This window comes from Urocampus carinirostris, chromosome 13, assembly GCF_059441175.1.
Source record: "Urocampus carinirostris isolate Australia breed hairy pipefish chromosome 13, RoL_Ucar_1.0, whole genome shotgun sequence".
In the NCBI taxonomy this organism is placed as follows: domain Eukaryota; kingdom Metazoa; phylum Chordata; class Actinopteri; order Syngnathiformes; family Syngnathidae; genus Urocampus; species Urocampus carinirostris.
The window spans coordinates 25,786,350-25,806,773 of NC_142361.1; the positions used below are offsets into that span (position 1 = coordinate 25,786,350).

Here is a 20,424-nt window from a genome sequence, read left to right on the forward strand (position 1 = left end):
GATGAGATCAAACAATGTCCAACGATTCATGTGTTCAAATTTAAATACAAAAAAACATTACTGGCGAAATACAGGGATGAAGAAAATGGGATATGAGGGAGATTAAAACTATGGTTAACTTTGTTGTTATTGTTGCTAATATTATATCATAACTGTTATTATAAATATTATTTTTATTATTGTTATTATCATTGGTGCCGCAGTGACGTTTGGTAACTAGTGGTATTATGACGTTGAGGGATGGGTATTACAAAGATTAGTGTATAAAATATGTGATTATTATAATTATTGTAATTATTGATATCCGACCGATGTAATAAGTATATCCAAAATATTCTGTTATATCAGACACAAGAGGAGAAGAGGATTTGTAAAATGGATTAAATAGGGAAGATAAAGGGGTAGGGAAAATAAGCATCTGATTCTAACTACCCCTTTTCGAACATGTAATGTGACATTATTTTGTTGTTGACTCATGGTTTTTGTCCTGTTTTTATTTTAATGTTCGAAATAAAGTTTTAAATAATTCATTTAAAGGATCCAGAGGGAAGATCGAGCCTAGAAAATCTGGGATGAGAGAGAAAATCAGCTGGTACGGGTTCACGGGTGGGGAGTGACGGGTGCAACTGCCGGTCTCTCGCCGGTATAGAGTTGTGAAAAACACGGCCAGATCATATATCATATATTGTGACATGAAGTTGTTGCTCTTGTCTGAAGTTCGTATTCAGAGACAATTGGCTTTTTATATCCTAATACAGCATCTCGTATTACTTTCGCTCGTCCCCCTCGCAATGATGCACGTGTTTATCTCAAAATGCACGCTACCAGACAGAATGTTTTGTCCTCTTTCGACTCCCAATTTCCAAGAACTGTTGTTGGGGTCGGCTTGACCGCATGTTACCCGCCAAGAAGACTTGGCAAAGAACGTCATTCCTTGGCAGCCCAAGGTGATTATCAATAACATTCGCTGAAAATTACACTAGGGAGAACCAAGCCGGGAATTTCCCTTTTTATGCGTTCTCCTTATGTCAAGCCGACAATCCACAACAATGCTGCAATGCAAAACTCCGGCGCATCTCTCCTCCCCTTGTTTTTCACTTTCTCCGCTGTCCCTACTGTAGAATGAAAGAAGCAGCTTTGGGTGAACTTTTAAGGACATTGCCTCTGACATTTGAGGAGTATTTAATAACTCACAGTGGGTTTTTTTGATTAACAGGAAACGAGAATTCTCAGCAAGGAAATGTTTTTACCTAATATCTCGGAATTGACCAAATTGTTATCACAGGAAAATATTGGCTGATAATAAACGTCTGGGCTCCTGACCGGACAAGCTGCAAGCCGTGTACCTGGTCTTTGGGTAGTATTCCAAAAAAGCCGACATCCCTTGTGTTGAAGAGCTCCACCTTTTGAAGGATCAGCGTCACAAGCCAGGCAGGGGCTGTTTTAAACAAACCGGCTGTCACGACCAGAACGGAAACAGGACCCAATTGCGTTACGTTTCTCACAAGTTTTTATTGGAGGAAGGAGGAAGGCCCACAATCTGGTGTTTGCTGGACGCGGGAATCAAGTCGTTCTCGCACTCGGATTGTGCTCCGACCGCGGAAGTGGATCTTCCGTGGCGAGTGATGGTGGTGTCAGGAACGGAAAAAGCGGGTTGGTAACCGGGACAGGAGAGCAAAAACGTTGTTGGGGTCAGAAGCAAATCGTAAGCCAGAATAGAAGAGAAGATTTAGTCGGGGACAAAAAGAGGTCGAAAGCCGGAACGGGAGATCAGACGTGGTCAAGATCAAAACGGGTCGTAGACGGAGACAGACGGGAGCAAAAATGGAACAGGTGGGAGTTAGGGTCGAAAAAGGCTAGTATAGTATACCCTGAGGTTCGCAGACGGACTGACAACAGGGGACAGACAGGACTGGGTTCTAATAGTGACAGGGGGCCAATCAGAACCTGCGGCGTTTGGCACAAAATGAGCGGGCACAGGTGTGTCACATCAGTAAACGTGACACTCTCGTTTACCTGTTTCTATAAAAGGTATTAGTTTTATTTTGTAGTTTAAATTTACCAAATAGTTGCATCGTGAGTTATTAACAGTTTTTGCGGCTTTCTTTATTTTGCTAACTAGAATGTGTATAGTAGGGGTGTCAAACAGGCGGCCCGTGGGCCGTACCAGGCCTGTTAAGGATTTGAATCTGACCTGCGAGACAACAATCAGACAAGCGCAAGAGAAAAACGAGCTGCAGGTTGAAATATGTGTTGCTAAAGCCAGGTACATCTCACAAAGACGCTGTACTTGTATTTATGTCTCTCTCTCTCTCTTTCCCTCCCTTTTTATATCACTCCGTCTCTCTCTCTGTCTATCTTTCTTCTTTCTTTGTTCCTCTCTCTGTCTTTTTCCCTCTGTGTGTCTATCTTCTTTTGCTCTCTCTTCCCTTTTTCCTTTTCTCTTGCTTTTCTCTCACTCTCTCTCTCTCTCTGTCTCCCCTTCTCTTTTTCCCCCTTTTCTCTTTCTCCCCTCTTCTTTCATACTCTCTTTCTCTCTTTCTATTCCTCTTTGGATTTCTTTCTTTCCCCCCTCTCTCACTTCCCTAAATGAGCGGGCACAAGTGAGTAACATCAGCCCTAAAATCTACCGTTTATCTTATTTGTGTTTCTATTTTAATACCGACACATTATTTTAGTATACGTTTTTATAATCGTATATTTATTTTAAATCGACATTTTGGGCCGGAATTCGATGACACTGGTGTTCAGGAAATCGAAATGAAAAATGAAAAACAAATTCCGTAGCCGTGACAGCTAGCTCTCGTGCGTGAAGCAATGGCGGGCGCTAGGATAAATGGCAAAGCATCTCGGGAGACGAGCGAAACGGTCCGGTTACGAGACATTAAAGGCGGCGAGACGCCATCCCGGGGTGAGTGTGACGAGCGCATTAAGTGGGAATAAAAGCTTGCCGTGTGGACGGCTTCGCCAGCGTCGGCTGTAAAATACAACCTTTTGTGGCAAATGGACTCTGCTCGTTGTTAAATATTACCTAGAAAGTGTAGAAACATTAGGAACATATTTTTTTTCGTTCTACAGGGTTGGGTAGGGTTACTTTAACTTGATTACTTTCAATTACTTTTGGATTACTCCAATACCAAATATGCTAATAAAAGACAAAAGAAAATAAATATGAATAAAATGATGACTCACAACACGTGGTAAGCTTTCTCTCCTGGCTTTGATCTCCGGCAAAACTACCATCAAATGCGAAAAACAAAATGAAAATAAACCCAAACAGCTTGCCAACATCATTTTTGCCGTTCGATGTATTTTAAGCCTGCACAAAATTTAGTAATTTTATTCATATTTAGTTTCTTTTGTCTTTTATTAGCATATTTGGTATTGGAGTAATCCAAAAGTAATTGAAAGTAATCCAGTTAAAGTCACCCTTCCCAACCCTGTCATTCTATAGTGTGATATTGCATCATCACGTTTAAAAATGACATTGATTTAGTGATTTTTTTTTTGTTAATCATCATTTCTAATCCAAATCAAAATATTGAATTATTAGGTTTTATCATTGTTGTTGTTTTTGTTATTTTGTGGTAAAATTCTGTCGTAAAATCCTGACTTTTTATTTATTTTATTGTTAATGTTGTTGATGTGACAAGAATACGTTAAAATCCTGAATATTTTATTGTTATGTTATTGTTACTATTGCTATTTTCTCAAGAACCAGAACAGGATCAGGACCCAATCGTGTGACGTTCTCACACAAGCCTTTTATTTTATGGGAAATGGGGAGTTATGGGGAGTTGGGGCGTCAGTAGCTCAGGAGGTAGAGCGATCGTCTTAGGATTAAGGGATCCCAGTTCGAATCCCGGCTTGTCCGTGTTACATGTCGAAGTGTCCTTGGGTAAGACACTGAACCCCCAATACCCCCAACAAGCAGGTTAGCGTCTTACATGGCTGAAATACAAGGCCGCTATTGGGAAATGTGAAGCACAATGTAAAGCGCTTTGGGAAGTCATTGTCTTGAAAAGCGCTATATAAATGCAGATCATTTCATTTCATTATGCACGTTGGGCAGCCGGTCTGGCGTGGAAAGACGTGAAGCCAGAGACCGACGAGCTCGATAACGAATCGGGATAACAAAAATAAACAGGAGAAACTAGACAGGAACAAAACCTGGAGAAACTAACAAACAGGAACAAAACAGACGGAAACAAAACTGGAACTCGAAATTAAACAGGCAAAAATAAACGGGAACGATACCAACAGCAAAAGAGGACCGAGTCAGAACCCAGGTCTTGTGGGGCGGAAGTTCGTTTGACGGGCTGTCACCCGAAGCAAGAGAGCGCTGAGCTTTATATAAACAGAAATCCAATCTTTCAACGAGCCGCACCTGGTGCTACATGGGTGCGGCCAATTGGGCACCATGGCAACTGTAACACTAACGGGCGGGGCCAATTCGGCACCATGGCAACCGTGACACACACAGGCGTGGCCAATTGGCCGCCATGGCAACCCCCAATTTTATTGTTATGTTATTGTTAAGTTTGATGCTATTTCTATTTTGTTATTTTACTTTTGGGAGAGAAAAAAAAAACAAATATTTTATTATTTTATTTCATTATTATGGTTTTAGTTTTATTAATATTTTATTTTGCTATTTGAAAAATCAAATCTTGAATCCTTAATATCATATTGTATTATGATGATTTTTTAAAAATAATTTATTATTTCAATAATGTATTTTCTTTTATTTGTTCTATATTTGTTTATTTATATTTTAATACATCCTGCCTTGATAATATTTAATGTATAGAATTTCATTAAAATTGTTTTGTTAAGATCAGAACGGAGACAGGACCCACTTGCGTTACGTTTCCCTCAGTTTTATTGGAAGAAAGGAAAGGGTTGCACCTACGATCTGGTGATCGCTGGGCGCGGGAAGCAGGTCGCTCTGGACGCGGAAGTGGGACTTCCGTGGCGGGCGATAGCGGTGTCGGGAACGGAAAAAATGGGTCAGTAGCCTGGACAGGAGAGCAAAAACGTGGTCGGAAACAAGTTGTAAGCCAGGAGAGGAGAGTAGACGTGGTCAGGATCAAAAACAGGTCGAAGCCGGGGAACAGACAGGAGGAAAAAACACGTGGGAGTCAGGGTCTAAAAAGGCTTGCCTAGTGTAAACGGAGGTTTGCAGACGGACTGACAACAAGTGACAGAAAGCAGTGGTTTTAAATAGGGACAGGGAGCCAATCAGACTCCAAGGCAGTTGCTGCCAAAGGAGCGGGCACGGGTGCATCACATCGGTAATCATGACATGTTTTCATTTTATTATTATTTTTTAATAAAAATAAATAAAATCCTCAATATTCAGATATAAAATTGTATAATGTTGATATTTGTATTTTCATTTGATTATTTAAATAATTTTACTTTTTTTTAATGTATTAATACTTGAATAAATTCTGCATTGATAATATTTATAATAGTCAAAAAATGGTACAAATACAATGAAAATAGCAGTAATAATAGTGATTATATTGTAAAATGATAGGGATGATTAAAATAAATTCAAATATTGTAGACAAGGTAAAACAAGACAAAGTAGAAAAATAAAAAATAAAAAACAATGATAATTATAATAGTTAAAAATAATGAGAATAAAGTAAAAAGAATATATAGCTTATCAAATCGTCATTGAGTTTTTTTCTTTTTTATCGCATTTAGTGAATGTCTAAAAAACAAGGAAACTAGTACACGGTTGTTAAACGGTATGGATTGGTGAATACAGATATAATTGATACAATTTTTGATAGCGGCTTTAATAATCTATAAAAGTATTTTTTTAAGGGGCTGTAAAATTGAGTGCGGTATGGACTGTGTGTAATAATATGATTTATATTATTAATATTGCTAATGGTTATGGAGCTCAATGACTATGCTGTTTATTATCAGCACTTTACACATTAATACTGATAAATAAGAAAATGAATGTTGCATTTTTTTTCTGCATGCTTACAATGAAAAATATTCACTATTGAAGACTTATAATGTCAGGGTTGTGTTATTTTAACTATTATTACACCGCATCTTTTTTTGTGACTATGATGGGGCACTTGCTAAGCATTTTAACGCATAGATATCGTGAAGAAAAGCTCAAGATTCGATCTGAATCCCTACCCTTTATCAATAGATCCGAAGGGATGAGTGACTACAGTGGTTGCCATGGCAACCGTATCCGCACAGCCTTCTCTTCATAAGCTAGCATTGTCTCAGAAGGACACTAATGTGCCAACTATATATGTTATAATGTACGTTCCCTTGCATTTTTTATTCCTGTTATCTTACAAAAGTCACTAAAAGCAGCGAAGTGAAAAAAGAAATGTGGCGGCATTGCGTGCGGCAGAAACTCGTATATTATGCACGCCCCTCTTATTGCATATTATTGTACAAATGATGAATGGGAGAGCGGCAATCACTTGACTTTGCGCAAGCTGCCTCATGACACAAGTAGACCATCTACTTAACATTGTGACTGCCACATTAATGGCTGCTACAAATGTGGATTTCCCACGGGATGCTGCGAGAGGGTGGAATTATACAATTGTGCCCGGTCTCATTAGCTTTATAATGTATATCTGCGTCCAACGCCTGTTTTCTTTTTTCAAAATCGTTCATTATCCTGTGACATATTGAGCACTCTACTTTTCATTTTCCTCTGTGTTTTAAATATACATACATATATATATATATATATATATATATATATATATATATATATATATACATATATATTGTGTGTGTGAACAGAGAGACTCTGCAGAGACACGGTGAAAGGGACAGAGAAACAGAACGTGACAAAGACAGAGGGATAAAAGACTGAGAGAGAGAGAGAGAGAGAGAGAGAGAGAGAGAGAGAGAGAGAGAGAGAGAGAGAGAGAGAGAGAGAGAGAGAAAGAAACCAGGATAGAGAGAAAGGCTGTGGTAAAAAAAGAAAGAGCAAGAAAGAGAGAGGGACCATGAGACAGACACATAGAAAGAGATAGACAAAGAGGGAGAAAGAAAATGAGAGACTGAAATACAGAAAGAAAAACTGAAACAACAATAGACTGAGGTGGAGACAGACAGACAGACAGAAAGAGGCTGAGAGTGAAGGACAGACAGACAGAAAGACAGAGACAAAGAGGCTGAGAGAGAAGACAGACACAGAAAGACACTGGGAGACATGCTGAGAGATATGCTGAGAGACAGATAGAGAGACATGCTGAGAGAAAGAGGCAGACAGAGAGACATGCTGGGACAAAAAGAGAAACAGACAGAGACATGCTGAGAGAGACAGACACAGAGGCATGCTGAGAGAAAGAGAGAAAGAGACAGGACATATGTCGAAAGACAGATGCAGGCCGCCAGAGAGACAGAGAAAAAGAGAGACAAAATGAGGGCAGAGAGAGAAAGATAGAAAGAAATGGAGAGAAAGAGAGACAAAATGAGGGTGGAGATAGAGAGAGATGAAGAGAAAGACAGAAACAGACGGAAGAAGTCAAAAAGAAAGAGAAACAGACATACTTTATCTTCACAACATTGTATCGTCGTGCTTTCCTGCATACATTCTCCTCGGAGTGCGGTCTGACGAGACACCTCCTCACCCACGTTTTCTCCCTCTCTCTTCTCAACAGATACAATCTGCCCAGCGGCAAAGAACTCGGGTCATGTATGATTGAGATAGCCGTAAATAATAGCCCGTCTCGTCGTCTTCAGGAACCGGTGTCAACGCCCGTGGCCCAGGTAATGTCAACTTGAGCACCAATCACTCGTCTCTTTTCCTCGTTACGGTGAACCCCCGCTATAACGCGGTTCACTTTTCACGGTCTTGCTACTTCACTGGTTTGTATTGTGCATTCTAATTGGCTAAACCACAGTCGTCCAAACTTTTCAGAAAGCGGGCTGGATTTGATAAGCTGAAAATATATGAGGGCCAACTATTCAGCCTGGCATTCTTTGAACACTCTTTGATAAACATACAAAATCCCACAAAATACAAGACAAATAATTAAAACTTCATTTTTAATTTGTTGATTTGTGTGACTTGTTTGTATTTCTCGACACTCACAAGCTTCGTTTCCATGGTTGTCATCGTTTTGCTTCTCCCTTTGGCACCACTGCAAGTCTTAGCAAATACTGTACATTGATTACTGTACCAAAATCACAACGTATTCCACGTTGTAACATAAAAAGGGAGGAACACCAAAAAAAATTGAACAATTTTGCTTTTGTTTTTGTTGTTATTTGTCTTATAAAAAGTGACAAACATTCTAATTCTCTTTTTATCGTTTTTGGGCTCGCAAAATAATAAGTTATCGGTGTATGTTGGAGAATATGCCGTAAAAATGCATTGTCGGCGTATCCCTGGAGTTTTACTGTAATGTTCTAAATTTACTGCATATACTCATATATAAGCCGACCACCAAAACTGGCATTATGAGAGAGGGAGAGAGAGAGAGAGACAGACAGACAGAGAGAGAGAGAGAGAGAGAGAGAGAGAGAGAGAGAGTGAGAGGGAGGGACTCAGAGACTAAGAGGGCAGGACAGAGAGAGTGTGAGAGAGAGAGAGGGACCCAGAGAGAGGTAGAGAGTGAGGAGAGAGAAAGGGAGTGAGTGAGAGAGACCTAGAGAGAGAGAGAGAGAGACATAGATAGAGAGAGGGGGGGTAAAAGGGAGCCTTATAAAGAGAGAGAGAGAGAGAGAGAGAGAGAGAGAGAGAGAGACAGTGAGAGGGAGGGACTCAGAGACTAAGAGGGCAGGACAGAGAGAGTGTGAGAGAGAGAGAGGGACCCAGAGAGAGGTAGAGAGTGAGGAGAGAGAAAGGGAGTGAGTGAGAGAGACCTAGAGAGAGAGAGAGAGAGAGACATAGATAGAGAGAGGGGGGGTAAAAGGGAGCCTTATAAAGAGAGAGAGAGAGAGAGAGAGAGAGAGAGAGAGAGAGAGACAGAGAGAGAGAGAGACAGAGAGAGAAGGACCTAGATATAGAGAGTGAGACAGACCTTGGGAGATAGAGAAAACTAGAAAGAAAGATAAAAGCCTAGAGAGAGAGAGGGAGACAGTGAGAGAGAGGGAGACTAAGAGGGCAGGACAGAGAGAGTGAGAGGGAAGGACTGAGAGGGAGAGTGAGGGTGAAGGAATGAGAGAGGGGGAGAGAGAGAGAGAGAGAGAGAGAGAGAGAGAGAGAGAGAGAGAGAGGGAGAGAGAGAGAGAGAGAGAGAGAGAGAGAGAGAGAGAGGGACCCAGAGAGAGGCAGAGAGTGAGGAAAGAGAGAAAGGGAGTGAGTGAGAGAGACCTAGAGAGAAAGAGAGAGCCCTCAAGAGAGTGAGAGAGACAGAGAGAGAAAGTGGGAGCCCTAAAGAGAGAGAAAGAGAAAGAGGGACTGAGATAGATGAAGGTGAGACTGAGAGGGAGAAAAGGACCTAGATATAGAGAGTGAAAGAGACCCGGGGAGAGAGAGAGACCGAGAAAGAAAGATAAAACCCTAGAGAGAGAGAGAGAGAGAGAGAGAGAGAGAGAGAGAGAGAGAGAGAGAGAGAGAGACCTAAAAAGACATATCTCCTTCCGCTTATCACCAACATTTTGGGACCCTATATTACGAGCAAACAAGGCACGAATACGCACAAAATCACAATACAATGAGATGTGGTCCTTCTGAAACACAATCAGGGACGATTGATGAAACAGAGAGAAAAGATTGAAAGAGGAGGAGCTTTAAAGGGCTATGCCCATCTTACGACACCTAGTGTTCATTTTATTTTATACATAAGCACACGGATACACCGATTTCGCAAATCACCGGTTCTTTTCGGAACATAACCCTCACGATAAACGAGGGCACCTCTGCATTTGACATTGGTTAAATTCAAAGTTGTACAAACCGAGAAATCTTTTCAAAATATATTTAAAATTGAACTTCGTTTAGTCATTGAACCGTATTACGGAACGTAGCGCAGTTTCAGGAAGGCCTCGTTACAGCCAGTGCCCTTCCTTGATGTCGGCTCATTAATATGCGTCTGTTCGCTCATTAATATGCTCCCGTAATATCTTTTTTTTTGACAAGCGGCAAAATTCTTACCTGCTCGTCCTGGCCGCTTGGCCTCATTAGTTTGATTAACAGCTCTCATATTTAATTTTAGAGCATTTTTTTCCCCCCTCTTTCTTTTTAAAGGCACATAAAGAAGCTCGACCTTCCCGCGGGCTCAATATGCTGCACTGTGCCTTTAAGATGATTTATGACTTTCTAATTGGAGGGTTTTCTCTTTTGTTCTATGTAGAAGGTCCTTTGCAGGAATACAATTGTTTCTAAAGCGTTGATTAGATCTTGAAATATAAAATATATGGATTGGCAAAAAATGGTATTACAATGGTACCTCTACTTACAAATGTCTCTGCATATGAAAATTTCAGGTTACAAGTACCTGAAGGGGAAAATATTGCCTCTCGCTACAAAGGCGTTTCAGGATACAAAGTCAAAAATACAGTAGAGTACGCGTCCCCATTTGCCGCTTTCAGAGTTCTACCTGGCAACACGCTCTTGCACTGCTAAGGACTAGTAAACAAAGAGTTAAAAGATAAATTAATTTTTTTTTAATTCCTTGATACTTTGTTTTTTTTTTATATCGTGTGCTTTTTTTTATGTTTATTGCGCGATGATCTAGTTTTAACATGTATTTGTTTCAAGTTCTGTTGCTTTTTTATCTCGTCTCATCTCATTGGCTACACCGCTTATCCTCAGTAGGGTCGCGGGGGTGCTGGAGCCCATCCCAGCAATCATCAGGCAGTGGGCAGGGGACACCCTGAACTGGTTGCTAGCCAATCGCAGGGCACACAGGGACAGACAACTCGCTCGCTCATTCACACCTAGGGACAATTTGGACCGGCCAATTCACCTGAAATGCATGTTTTTGGAATGTGGGAGGAAACCGGAGTGCCTGAAGGAAACCCACGCAAGCACGGGGAGAACATACAAACTCCGCACAGGAAGTCTGGAGCTGGATTTGAACCCACGAAGGAGGTTCCCAAGACATGAACTGTGCCGCACATGCGCTAACCACTGCGCCACCTTGCTGTTGCTATCTTATGATTTATTTATTTTTAAAAATTGTGCAGGGCTCGAAACGGATTAACACATTTCCATTCAAAAGGCGTCTCCACTTCAACTGTTTCAGGTTACAAAGCTACTTCCAAAACCAGTACAATTCATAAGTAGAGAAACCATTGTATTGATTATTATATTGGTCTAATATATACAGGGCAGCACGGCGGTGCAGTGGTTAGCGCGTGTGTGGCACAGTCTGAGGTCATGAGATCGAAACCACACAGGAGGTGTGGAGTTTGCATGTTCTCCCCGTGCTTGCGTGGGTTTCCTTCCACATTCCAAATGGCCTGGACCAGTGATGAGCGCTCTACCAAAAAGGAAAAATTTAATCAAGCCGCGTCTAAGAATTTCACATACTTGCACGCACAACAGAAGGAGCGGCCATGATGATTTCAGCCAGTAGATGGCGTCAACAAGTAAGAACATTTTGAAGTTACGGACACCACCTAAATCGAAAAATGGCGTCACGGGTTTAGTGTCATGCCCAAGGGCATTTCCACATTTAACTCGGAGGAGCTGGAAATAGAAAAATCGATTGATGACTCATACCTGTTTTCCCTTTATTTGATATTTCTAGGCTTTGTTTTTAATCTACATTGTGTATATTAGAACTTTCTTGCTGTGACTGAATAGGTGCCGCGTTGTGTATTTTGTTTATTATCGCTTTCTCATTAGGAGGAGCAACTGGCTGAGGTTGACTGGTATAAGGTGATAAGTTGATTAAAACGGGGACCTAAAAAACTAGAGGACCAAGTGTGCCATAGTTCAAATAATAAAACAAACATTTGATTTACATAAATTACCATTCAAAATAAAAAGCTTTTCGCAAAATATTTGAATTAAAATTTTATTATCAAATTTTACCCAATTTCTATGGTTCTATTCTAACGAACATTTATGTTTGTTTTTTTTTCCAAATCGGAAAATTCTCTTTATACATTATTGCCAGTGTTCTCGTTTGCCCGCGTCCCTGCGTCTTAGACGCATCATTTTTGCTGGGGACGCATTGTCTCAAATCAACGTGCGTCCCCGGGACGCAAGATTTTTGACTCAAAATTGTCATTATTACCCGATTACATTTTTTTAAACAAAGATTTACCGCACTCCTAACTTTTCGTCAGGCAGATCCGGCAGATGTTGTTTTAGTCTCGCGGTTCGAGTTTTTGTCTACACGCTAAACTTGAGTTGTGTAGTGAAAAGTCCGTCTATTTTTAGAGAACCGGCTTTTTCGGCTCAATTCATGAAAGAGAGCCGGCTCTCAAACGGCTCACTTGCTTTGATGCATTATATTACGAATGATGATGTTGTATAAAGAAGTTATGCAAAAAAGGAAGTATAAAAGGAGAACATGAAAAAAAGACAGGTTTGTGGTTATCCCTTTAATCAGTATATTTCCAACAATAATTTGATGCAGAAAATGAATTCAAAATTTGATGATTAAAACTGAATGAATATATAGATTAACATTATATATCTGTTGCCGATTTACGATTTCAACCTCGATAACACAAAATTTTGGGACCCATAGATCTCTGTTGGGACCCATAGATTTTTTAGCATTCATTCAGAGGTAAGATGAACACTGTAGTTCAAATAATAAAACAAACATTTAATTTACATAAATGACCATTCAAAATGAAAAGCATTTTGCAAAATATTTGAATTAAAATTATATCATGGAATTTTACCCAATTTCTATGGTTCTATTTTAACAAACATCTATGTTTATTTTTTTTTTCCAAATCTGATAAATACATTTTTGTGATACCATTTTCAATGTGTAGGTGTCACTTGTACGGTTTATGTTGTTTGTTTTTTGCCTAAATTGAATTGAAACTACAGTGGAACCTCGGTTCTCGACCATAATCCGTTCCAGAACCCTGTTCGAAAACCGATTTGTTCAATCATCGAAATCGTTTTTCCCATTAAAAGTAATGTAAATCGTTTTAATCCGTTCCAACACCCTGAATGTTTACTATGAACGTAAACATGAAGCTAACCCAGGCTAATCGTACGTTTGCGTAACATGAACGTGTAAAAATTAAAAAAATCAGGTCGTTTACACGTCATTTAGCACCTGGGTCTCCACAAAAAGTGGTGAGTTGTTCATTGAAAAGGCGGCTCCGTTCCAACACCCTGAATGTTTTACGTAAACAAAGCTAACCCAGGCTAATCGTACGTTCGCGGTATCGTAATCTTCCGTACGAAAGATTACGCTAACATGAACGTGTAAAAATAAAAAAAAGGATAAAGAAAATAATTATGAATAGGATTTCTTACCTTTGTGGTGGTCAGCAGAAACCATGCTGTATTCCTGGAAAGATCGGAACTCGCACACCTCTTTCATATTTAGCTATTATGTTCTTTTTTCACCTGCACCGACCTTCTTCAGAGACATACTTAGGGGCTAAAACACTTCGTTCACCGATATTGAAAGCGAAAGCAAAAAGAAGCAAGTGCGCACGTGATAACAGTTGGTCACGAGGGGTGGGGGCAATCTACACAATCTACACCCGTACGCCGCTCAGCATCGCACCCTAGCGTAACCGGCGTTCGAACTCCGATTTTTTGACCGAACAGCGAACAGCAAAGTGGTTCCAAACCAAACTCGGCGAAGAAGTTTGTGACACAACTGATAGCTTTCCTCAGTGGGCGCTCAATTACATTTTTCCGTAAAAGCCGTCCTTTTTTGTTGTTCAAATAACCCAAAACATTTGACTCTTTTGCGACGTCAACTGGGACTTTATAAGCTCGCCGGTGGCGCATTTGTTGTGCCGCTGACACCCGGTGGCGAAAAGCCAACTTTTGAAAAGATTATTTGGCCCTGCGCCTGAACGGTTGCTCGCACCACGCCGGTAAGGCCGTCGTCGCGTTGTTATTTTAGATCAATGTCGGTCGTAAAAAGTCCGATGTGTCCGATGTGTTGTGTGTTCCCTTAACGGTCACACAATGTTTATTAACAATAACGTTTATCGCCATTGAAAGCCTCATTTTTATGATTTTCTATTTTGCTTAGATAAATTAATAGCTTATTCTCTAGATTTGATTCTGTTCTGATTTAAGGGCCCACCATTCCACCCTAACGACTCTAATCAAGAAAAAAATCCAATTCTCAAATGCGTTAACTAAAAGTATTGTGCAGAGATAGTAGAATAGCTCATCTCATCTCATTAGCTGCACCGCTTATCCACAGTAGGGTCGCGGGGGTGCTGGAGCCCATCCCAGCAATCATCGGGCAGTGGGCAGAGGACACCCTGAACTGGTTGCCAGCCAATCGCAGGGCACACAGGGACGGACAACTCGCTCGCTCATTCACACCTAGGGACAATTTGGACCGGCCAATCTACCTGAAATGCATGTCTTTGGAATGTGGGAGGAAACCGGAGTGCCCGGAGGAAACCCACGCAAGCACGGGGAGAACATACAAACTCCACACAGGAAGTCCGGTAGTTGGATTTAAACCCACACAGGAGGTTCCCAAGACCTTAGAACTGTGCCGCACACGCGCTAACCACTGCGTCGCCGTGTTGGCCGATAGTAAGAGAGGGAGAGAGAGAGAGAGAGAGAGAGAGAAAAAGAAAGAGAAAGAGAGAGAGAGAGAGAGAAATATAGATAGTGTCACAGACCAGAAAGGACACAGGACTCAATTGCATGCGTTTCTCAGATTTTATTGAAAGAGAGTGAGTTTTTAGGCTCACTCCGAGGACTGGCAGAGAGCGGGAACGAGCAAGGCAGGGGTGACACTTCGGTGTCGGAAGAAGGCAGGCGGGAATGGCACGTTGTTTGACCAGGGATGGAGATCAGAGGCGATGTCGAGTTCGTAATAGTGGTTGTAGGCAGGCGGCAGGCAGAATAGGCGTAGTCAGGTTCAAAAATGGGTCGAAAACGGGGATCAGGCAGAAAACAGGTTTAACAGGGACGGAGTCGGACGAAAACGCTCACTGAGTGAAAACACAGCAGCTCGCAAACGATCTGACAAAGTTCGAACAGAAGACAGGGGCTTAAGAAGGTTGTGGCCAACCAATCAGCTTGTCCGTACTGCTGGCGTCAATCAAGCAGCCACAGGTGTTCCAAATAGGGCAATCATGACAGATAGATAAATAGATAGATAAATATCTCATCTCATCTCATTAGCCGTACCGCTTATCCTTATTAGGGTCGCGGGGGGGCTGGAGCCCATCCCAGCCATCTCCGGGCAGTGGGCAGGGGACACCCTGAACTGGTTGCCAGCCAATCGCAGGGCACACAGGGACAGACAACTCACTCGCTCATTCACACCTACGGACAATTTGGACCGGCCAATTCACCTGAAATGCATGTTTTTGGAATGTGGGAGGAAACCGGAGTGCCCGGAGGAAACCCACGCAAGCACGGGGAGAACATACAAACTCCGCACAGGAAGTCTGGAGCTGGATTTGAACCCACGCAGGAGGTTCCCAAGACATGAACTGTGCCGCACATGCGCTAACCACTGCGCCGCCGTGCTGCCCTAGATAAATATATAGAGATAAATATATAGATAGATAGATAGATAGATAGATAGATAGATAGATAGATAGATAGATAGATAGATAGATAGATAGATAGATAGATAGATAGATAGATAGATAGATAGATAGATAGATAGATAGATAGATAGATAGATAGATTTCTTTAAACAAATTTTTTGTCTCTCCTTTTCTGTTTCTTTTACCTCTTCAGAAGGTAAAAGTTTTACCTCTCTCTTCTCCCTTTCTTTCTCTTTTTACTCTCTCTCCTCTCTCTTTCTCTCTTCTACATCCCAGTCTCTTATTTTTTCTTTCTATTACCTCCCTTTCTCTATATATCTTATCTTTCTTTCTCGTTCTCTCTCTCTCTCTCCCTCTCTCTCTCTCTCTCTCTCTTTCTTTCTCTCTCTCTGGGTCTCTCAATTTCTTTCTTTTTTCTCTCTTTCTTTTTTCTTTATTTTCTCTCTCTTTCTCTCACTTTCTTTCACTTTCTGTTTTCTCTTTTTCTTTCTTTCTCTATGCCGCTCTGATTTTTACTCTCTTTCTCCTCTCTCTTTCTCTTTCTCTTTCTCTTTCGCTCACTTTCTCCGTTTTCTCTCTGTTCTCTCACTTTTTCTTGTTCTTTCTTTCTTTCTCCATGCCTGTCCGATTTTTACTCTCTTTCTCCTCTCTCTCTCTTTCTCTCACTTTATGTTGTTCTGTCTTTCTTTCTTACTTTCTTTCTGTCTTTCCATCTCTTTCTCTCTTTAATCCCCCGGTTACAATAACGGACATCCTCAAGGGCAACCCATTCGTCGCCGTCCATCAAAAGTCACCCCCCTTTTCACTCCGTACCCGATACGAGAGACCGCACACCGCGCGTTGAATGCCGATCATATTTTTAACCCAAGTTCATTTACAAACTCGAAGGGACGTCGTCAAACATAATAACGGCCATTTTATTCCGAGCGACATATAAAAAGCGGCATCCTCGAAAGACAGAAGTTCCTAATTGACTTTGTCCAAATGAATAAAAACAACATATTTCGAGGCGATGATTAAGGTCCCTCGTCTAAGATCTCTCATTCGTCCGGAGAATAAAGTGTTTGCGTGTTTTAAGTATTTTTTAACAATATGAATATCGAACGTGCCTGTCTCCTCACGAGGATGATTTATTAACCTTAACGGCCCATTAAGACATCGTAAAAGGAAGCTCATCCGTGTATAAAGATGATTACGTTTTGCTATTTGGGCGAATGAGTTGAAATTAGAGAATGGGAAAATGTATTTTGAGCTCTCCTGTTCTTTCAAGGTTAGCATAATTGCACATTTTCTTTCTAATACTGAGTTTATTTACAATGTTGCCGTGTATCCAGAAATTTTCCATAGCGGTGGCCGGATGGGGCCACTTCAAATCTCAAACTAAAAGCCCTTAATTCAGGTGTTTGAATAAGAAAGGAACAGAAAGACAGCAGAGTGCACTTTTGTCAGGCCTGGCAGCTCTCTTTTGCAATCCCGTCCACCAAAAAGTGACCTGCACTCGTTTGGTCGGGATCCATTATCCCTGATTGCATATTGCTGCCAGCAGAGAGCAGAAGCACACACTTTTATTACTTGCACCTTTTTTACAGTTCTGTCCACCAAAATGTGAACTGCACTCGTTGAGTCGTGATCCGTTATCCCCAATTGCATATGCTTGCGAGCTGGGACCTGCAGAGCATGCCTTTGTTTAGCCTGATGGCTATAATTTTGCCAGTATTTCTGCCGGAGGTGTACTGCACTCATGCGCCATTATTTCCAATTCCACTTTGTTGCAAGCAAGGACCTGCCCCCTCTCTTTTGCAGTCCCCTCCAACAAAAAGTGAACTGCACTCAATTGGTTGAGATCCATTATCCCCAATTGCATATTGCTGCGAGCGGGGCAAAGCAGCACACACACTTTTGTCAGGCCTGGCGGCCCTCTTTTACAACACTGTCCACGAAAAAGTGAACTGCTTTTATTTGGTGAAGATCCATTATCCCCGATAGCACATTGCTGCGAGCAAGGAGCAGAAGCACGCACCTTTGTTAGGCTTGCAACTTTTTTTGCCGTTCTGTCCACCAAAATGTGAACCGCACTCTTTCAGTCATGATCTGTCATCCCCAATTGCATATGGCTGCAAGCTGGGACCTGCAGAGCACATTTTTGTTTAGCCTAATGGCTATATATTCGCCATTATTTCGGACAGAAGTGAACTGTACTCATGCGCCATTATTTCCAGTCCCAGTTTGTTGCAAACAGGGACCAGTCCGCCCCCCCCCCCAAAAAAAAAAAAAGTGAACTGCATTTATATGGTCGAGATCCATTATCCCCAATTGCATATTGCTGGGAGGGGGGGAAGCAACACACACTTTTGTCAGGCCTGGCCTGGCGGCCCTCTTGCAACGCTGTCAGCGAAAAAGTGAACTGCACTTAGTTCGTGAAGGTCCATTATCCCCGATTGCACATTGTTGCGAGCAGGGAGCAGAAACACACACCTTTGTTAGGCTTGCGGCTTTTTTTTGCCTTTCTGTCCACCAAAATGTGAACCGCACTCTTTCAGTCATGATCTGTTATCCCCAATTGCATATGGCTGCGAGCAGAGACCTGCAGGGCGCACTTTTGTTAAGCCTGATGGCTAATTTTTTAATTATTTCTTCTGAAATGAACTTTACTCGTGCATCATTATTTCTAGTGCGAATTTATTGCAGGCAGGAACCTCTTTTGCAGTCGCGTCCACCAAAAAGTCAACTGCGCTTATGGTGGAGATCCATTATCCCTGATTTCATATTGCTGTGCGGCCCCATGTAAACCCCAACCTGCGTACTTCGACGCCAAGTCCCTCAAAACAAATTAATCGGCTGGGTTCGGTCTCATCTACCATCGGGCTGGATTTTTTAGGCCCGATCTTACCTCTACCGTGATGGCCAACAAATTTATAGGAGGGGCTGTGGTTACACCTGGCCACCCCCTGGTGGCACCACTGGCACTGAAAGGCATATATTGTACAGTAATCCCTGACTACTTCTAAATTTACTGGCGCTGGTGAAAAAGATTTCACAATCTATTATCCCCGATTGCCTATTGCCCTGAGAAGCTGGAGCTGACGGAGGCGTGCTGTTTTCCCTCTTTGTTTATCTCATAATCTTCTCCCTTCTATTCTCACTCACTTTCTTTCTTTTTCCCTTTTTTTCTTATGTTCTTTATCTTTTACTCTCCTTTTTTTTGTCTTCTGTTCTTTTTCTCTTCATCTTTCATTTTCTGTCTGTATCCCTCTTTCTTTCCTTTGCTCTCATTTTCTATTCCTCTGCGTTTCAATCCCTTCGCTCTTCCTCCTTTTTCTCACAATCTTTTTTCTCACATCTAAATTTATCTATTTCTTTTTTCTTTGTGTCTTTCTTTCTTTCTTCCTTTAACTTTCTGTCCCTCACTTTTTTCTTTGTTAACACACATTTTACTCATTTTTTTCTCTTTAATCACCTCTTTTTGTACCTCACCATTTCTCTTTATTTTTCTCTCTTTCTTTCTCTTTCCCATTTACTGCTTTTCTATAACTTCTCCTTTCTCGTCCTGTCCTTTTCTTTCTGTCCTGCTTTTGTTTCTTTTTCTTCTTTTCTATCTACTATCTCTAATTATCTCCCTTTTGATGTATCTCCTTCTTTTTCTCTACCGCTCGCAGTTTTGCTCTCATTTTCCTCCCCTCTGTTTTTCTCTCTTCCTTCTTTCTCCTTTTCTCTTCTCTCCATCTATAGTCAATTTAACAAATTACGGAGTTGTTTTTTCTTAGGGCTAAACTGTCTTCAACCATTTGCTAGTTTTTGGAGTCATAGAATATTTCAAATAATATTGTTATATGCAAGGTTGGGTAGGGTTACCTTAACTGGATTACTTTCAATTACTTTTGGATTACTCCAATACCAAATATGTGAATAAAAGACAAAAGATGATGACTCACAACACGTGGTAAGCTTTCTCTCCTGGCTTTGATCTCTTTGATCTCCGGCAAAACTAACATAAAATGCGACAGAAACCAAATGAAAATAAATCCAAACAGCTTGCCAACATCATTCTTGCCGTTCCATGTGTTCCGTTACTCCTCAAGCCTGCACAAAATTTAGTCATTTTATTCATATTTAGTTACTTTTGTCTTTTATTAGCATATTTGGTATTCAAAAATAATTGAAAGTAATCCAGTTAAAGTAACCCTACCCAACCCTGGTTATATGTAATTGTAAATGTATATCTATATACTTATGTATACGTATATATATATATATATATATATATATATATATATATATATATATATATATATATATATATATATATATATATATATATATATATATATATATATATATATATATATATATATATGTGTATATATATATATAGATTTATATGTACATTACGATTCTTTGCGGAGTATTTGTTATCATTATTACGTAATATCTTGTTTTTTTCTTTACATTTTTTTCATTTGACACATTTTGTTTACCTTGCCCTAAAAGGAGAAGCCCTCCATACTCATTTTACTTATGTACAATTTCAATTCCCCGCGATCTTTGTAAGGATATGTGGCGCAGAAAAGGGATGGATACCTACAACAAAGACAATTCTTTTCATTTATTGTACTGCATCGCATTTTGACTCGAGTGTGATGAAGAATAGAATAGAATAGAATAGGATAGAATATACCTTTTTTGTCATTGTTACTAAATGGGTTGAACATATTGTGACAACGAAATTGGACGTGGCACTCCAGTTTCACATTTAACAGTGAGGATAAAAGAAAACAAAGAAGATAAAGG

At 40.7% G+C, this 20,424-nt stretch overlaps 1 protein-coding gene across 1 annotated transcript in view; it reads left to right on the forward strand.

Annotated features, from left to right (window-relative positions):
- The window catches only part of eys (EGF-like photoreceptor maintenance factor), a 342,903-nt gene that overhangs the window by 276,505 nt on the left and 45,974 nt on the right, over positions 1–20,424 (forward strand). Inside the window, exon 32 of the mRNA XM_088352009.1 lies at positions 7,665–7,773. Within this exon, the coding sequence (XP_088208135.1) occupies positions 7,665–7,773 (109 nt within the window). The remainder of the gene's footprint in view (positions 1–7,664; positions 7,774–20,424) is intronic.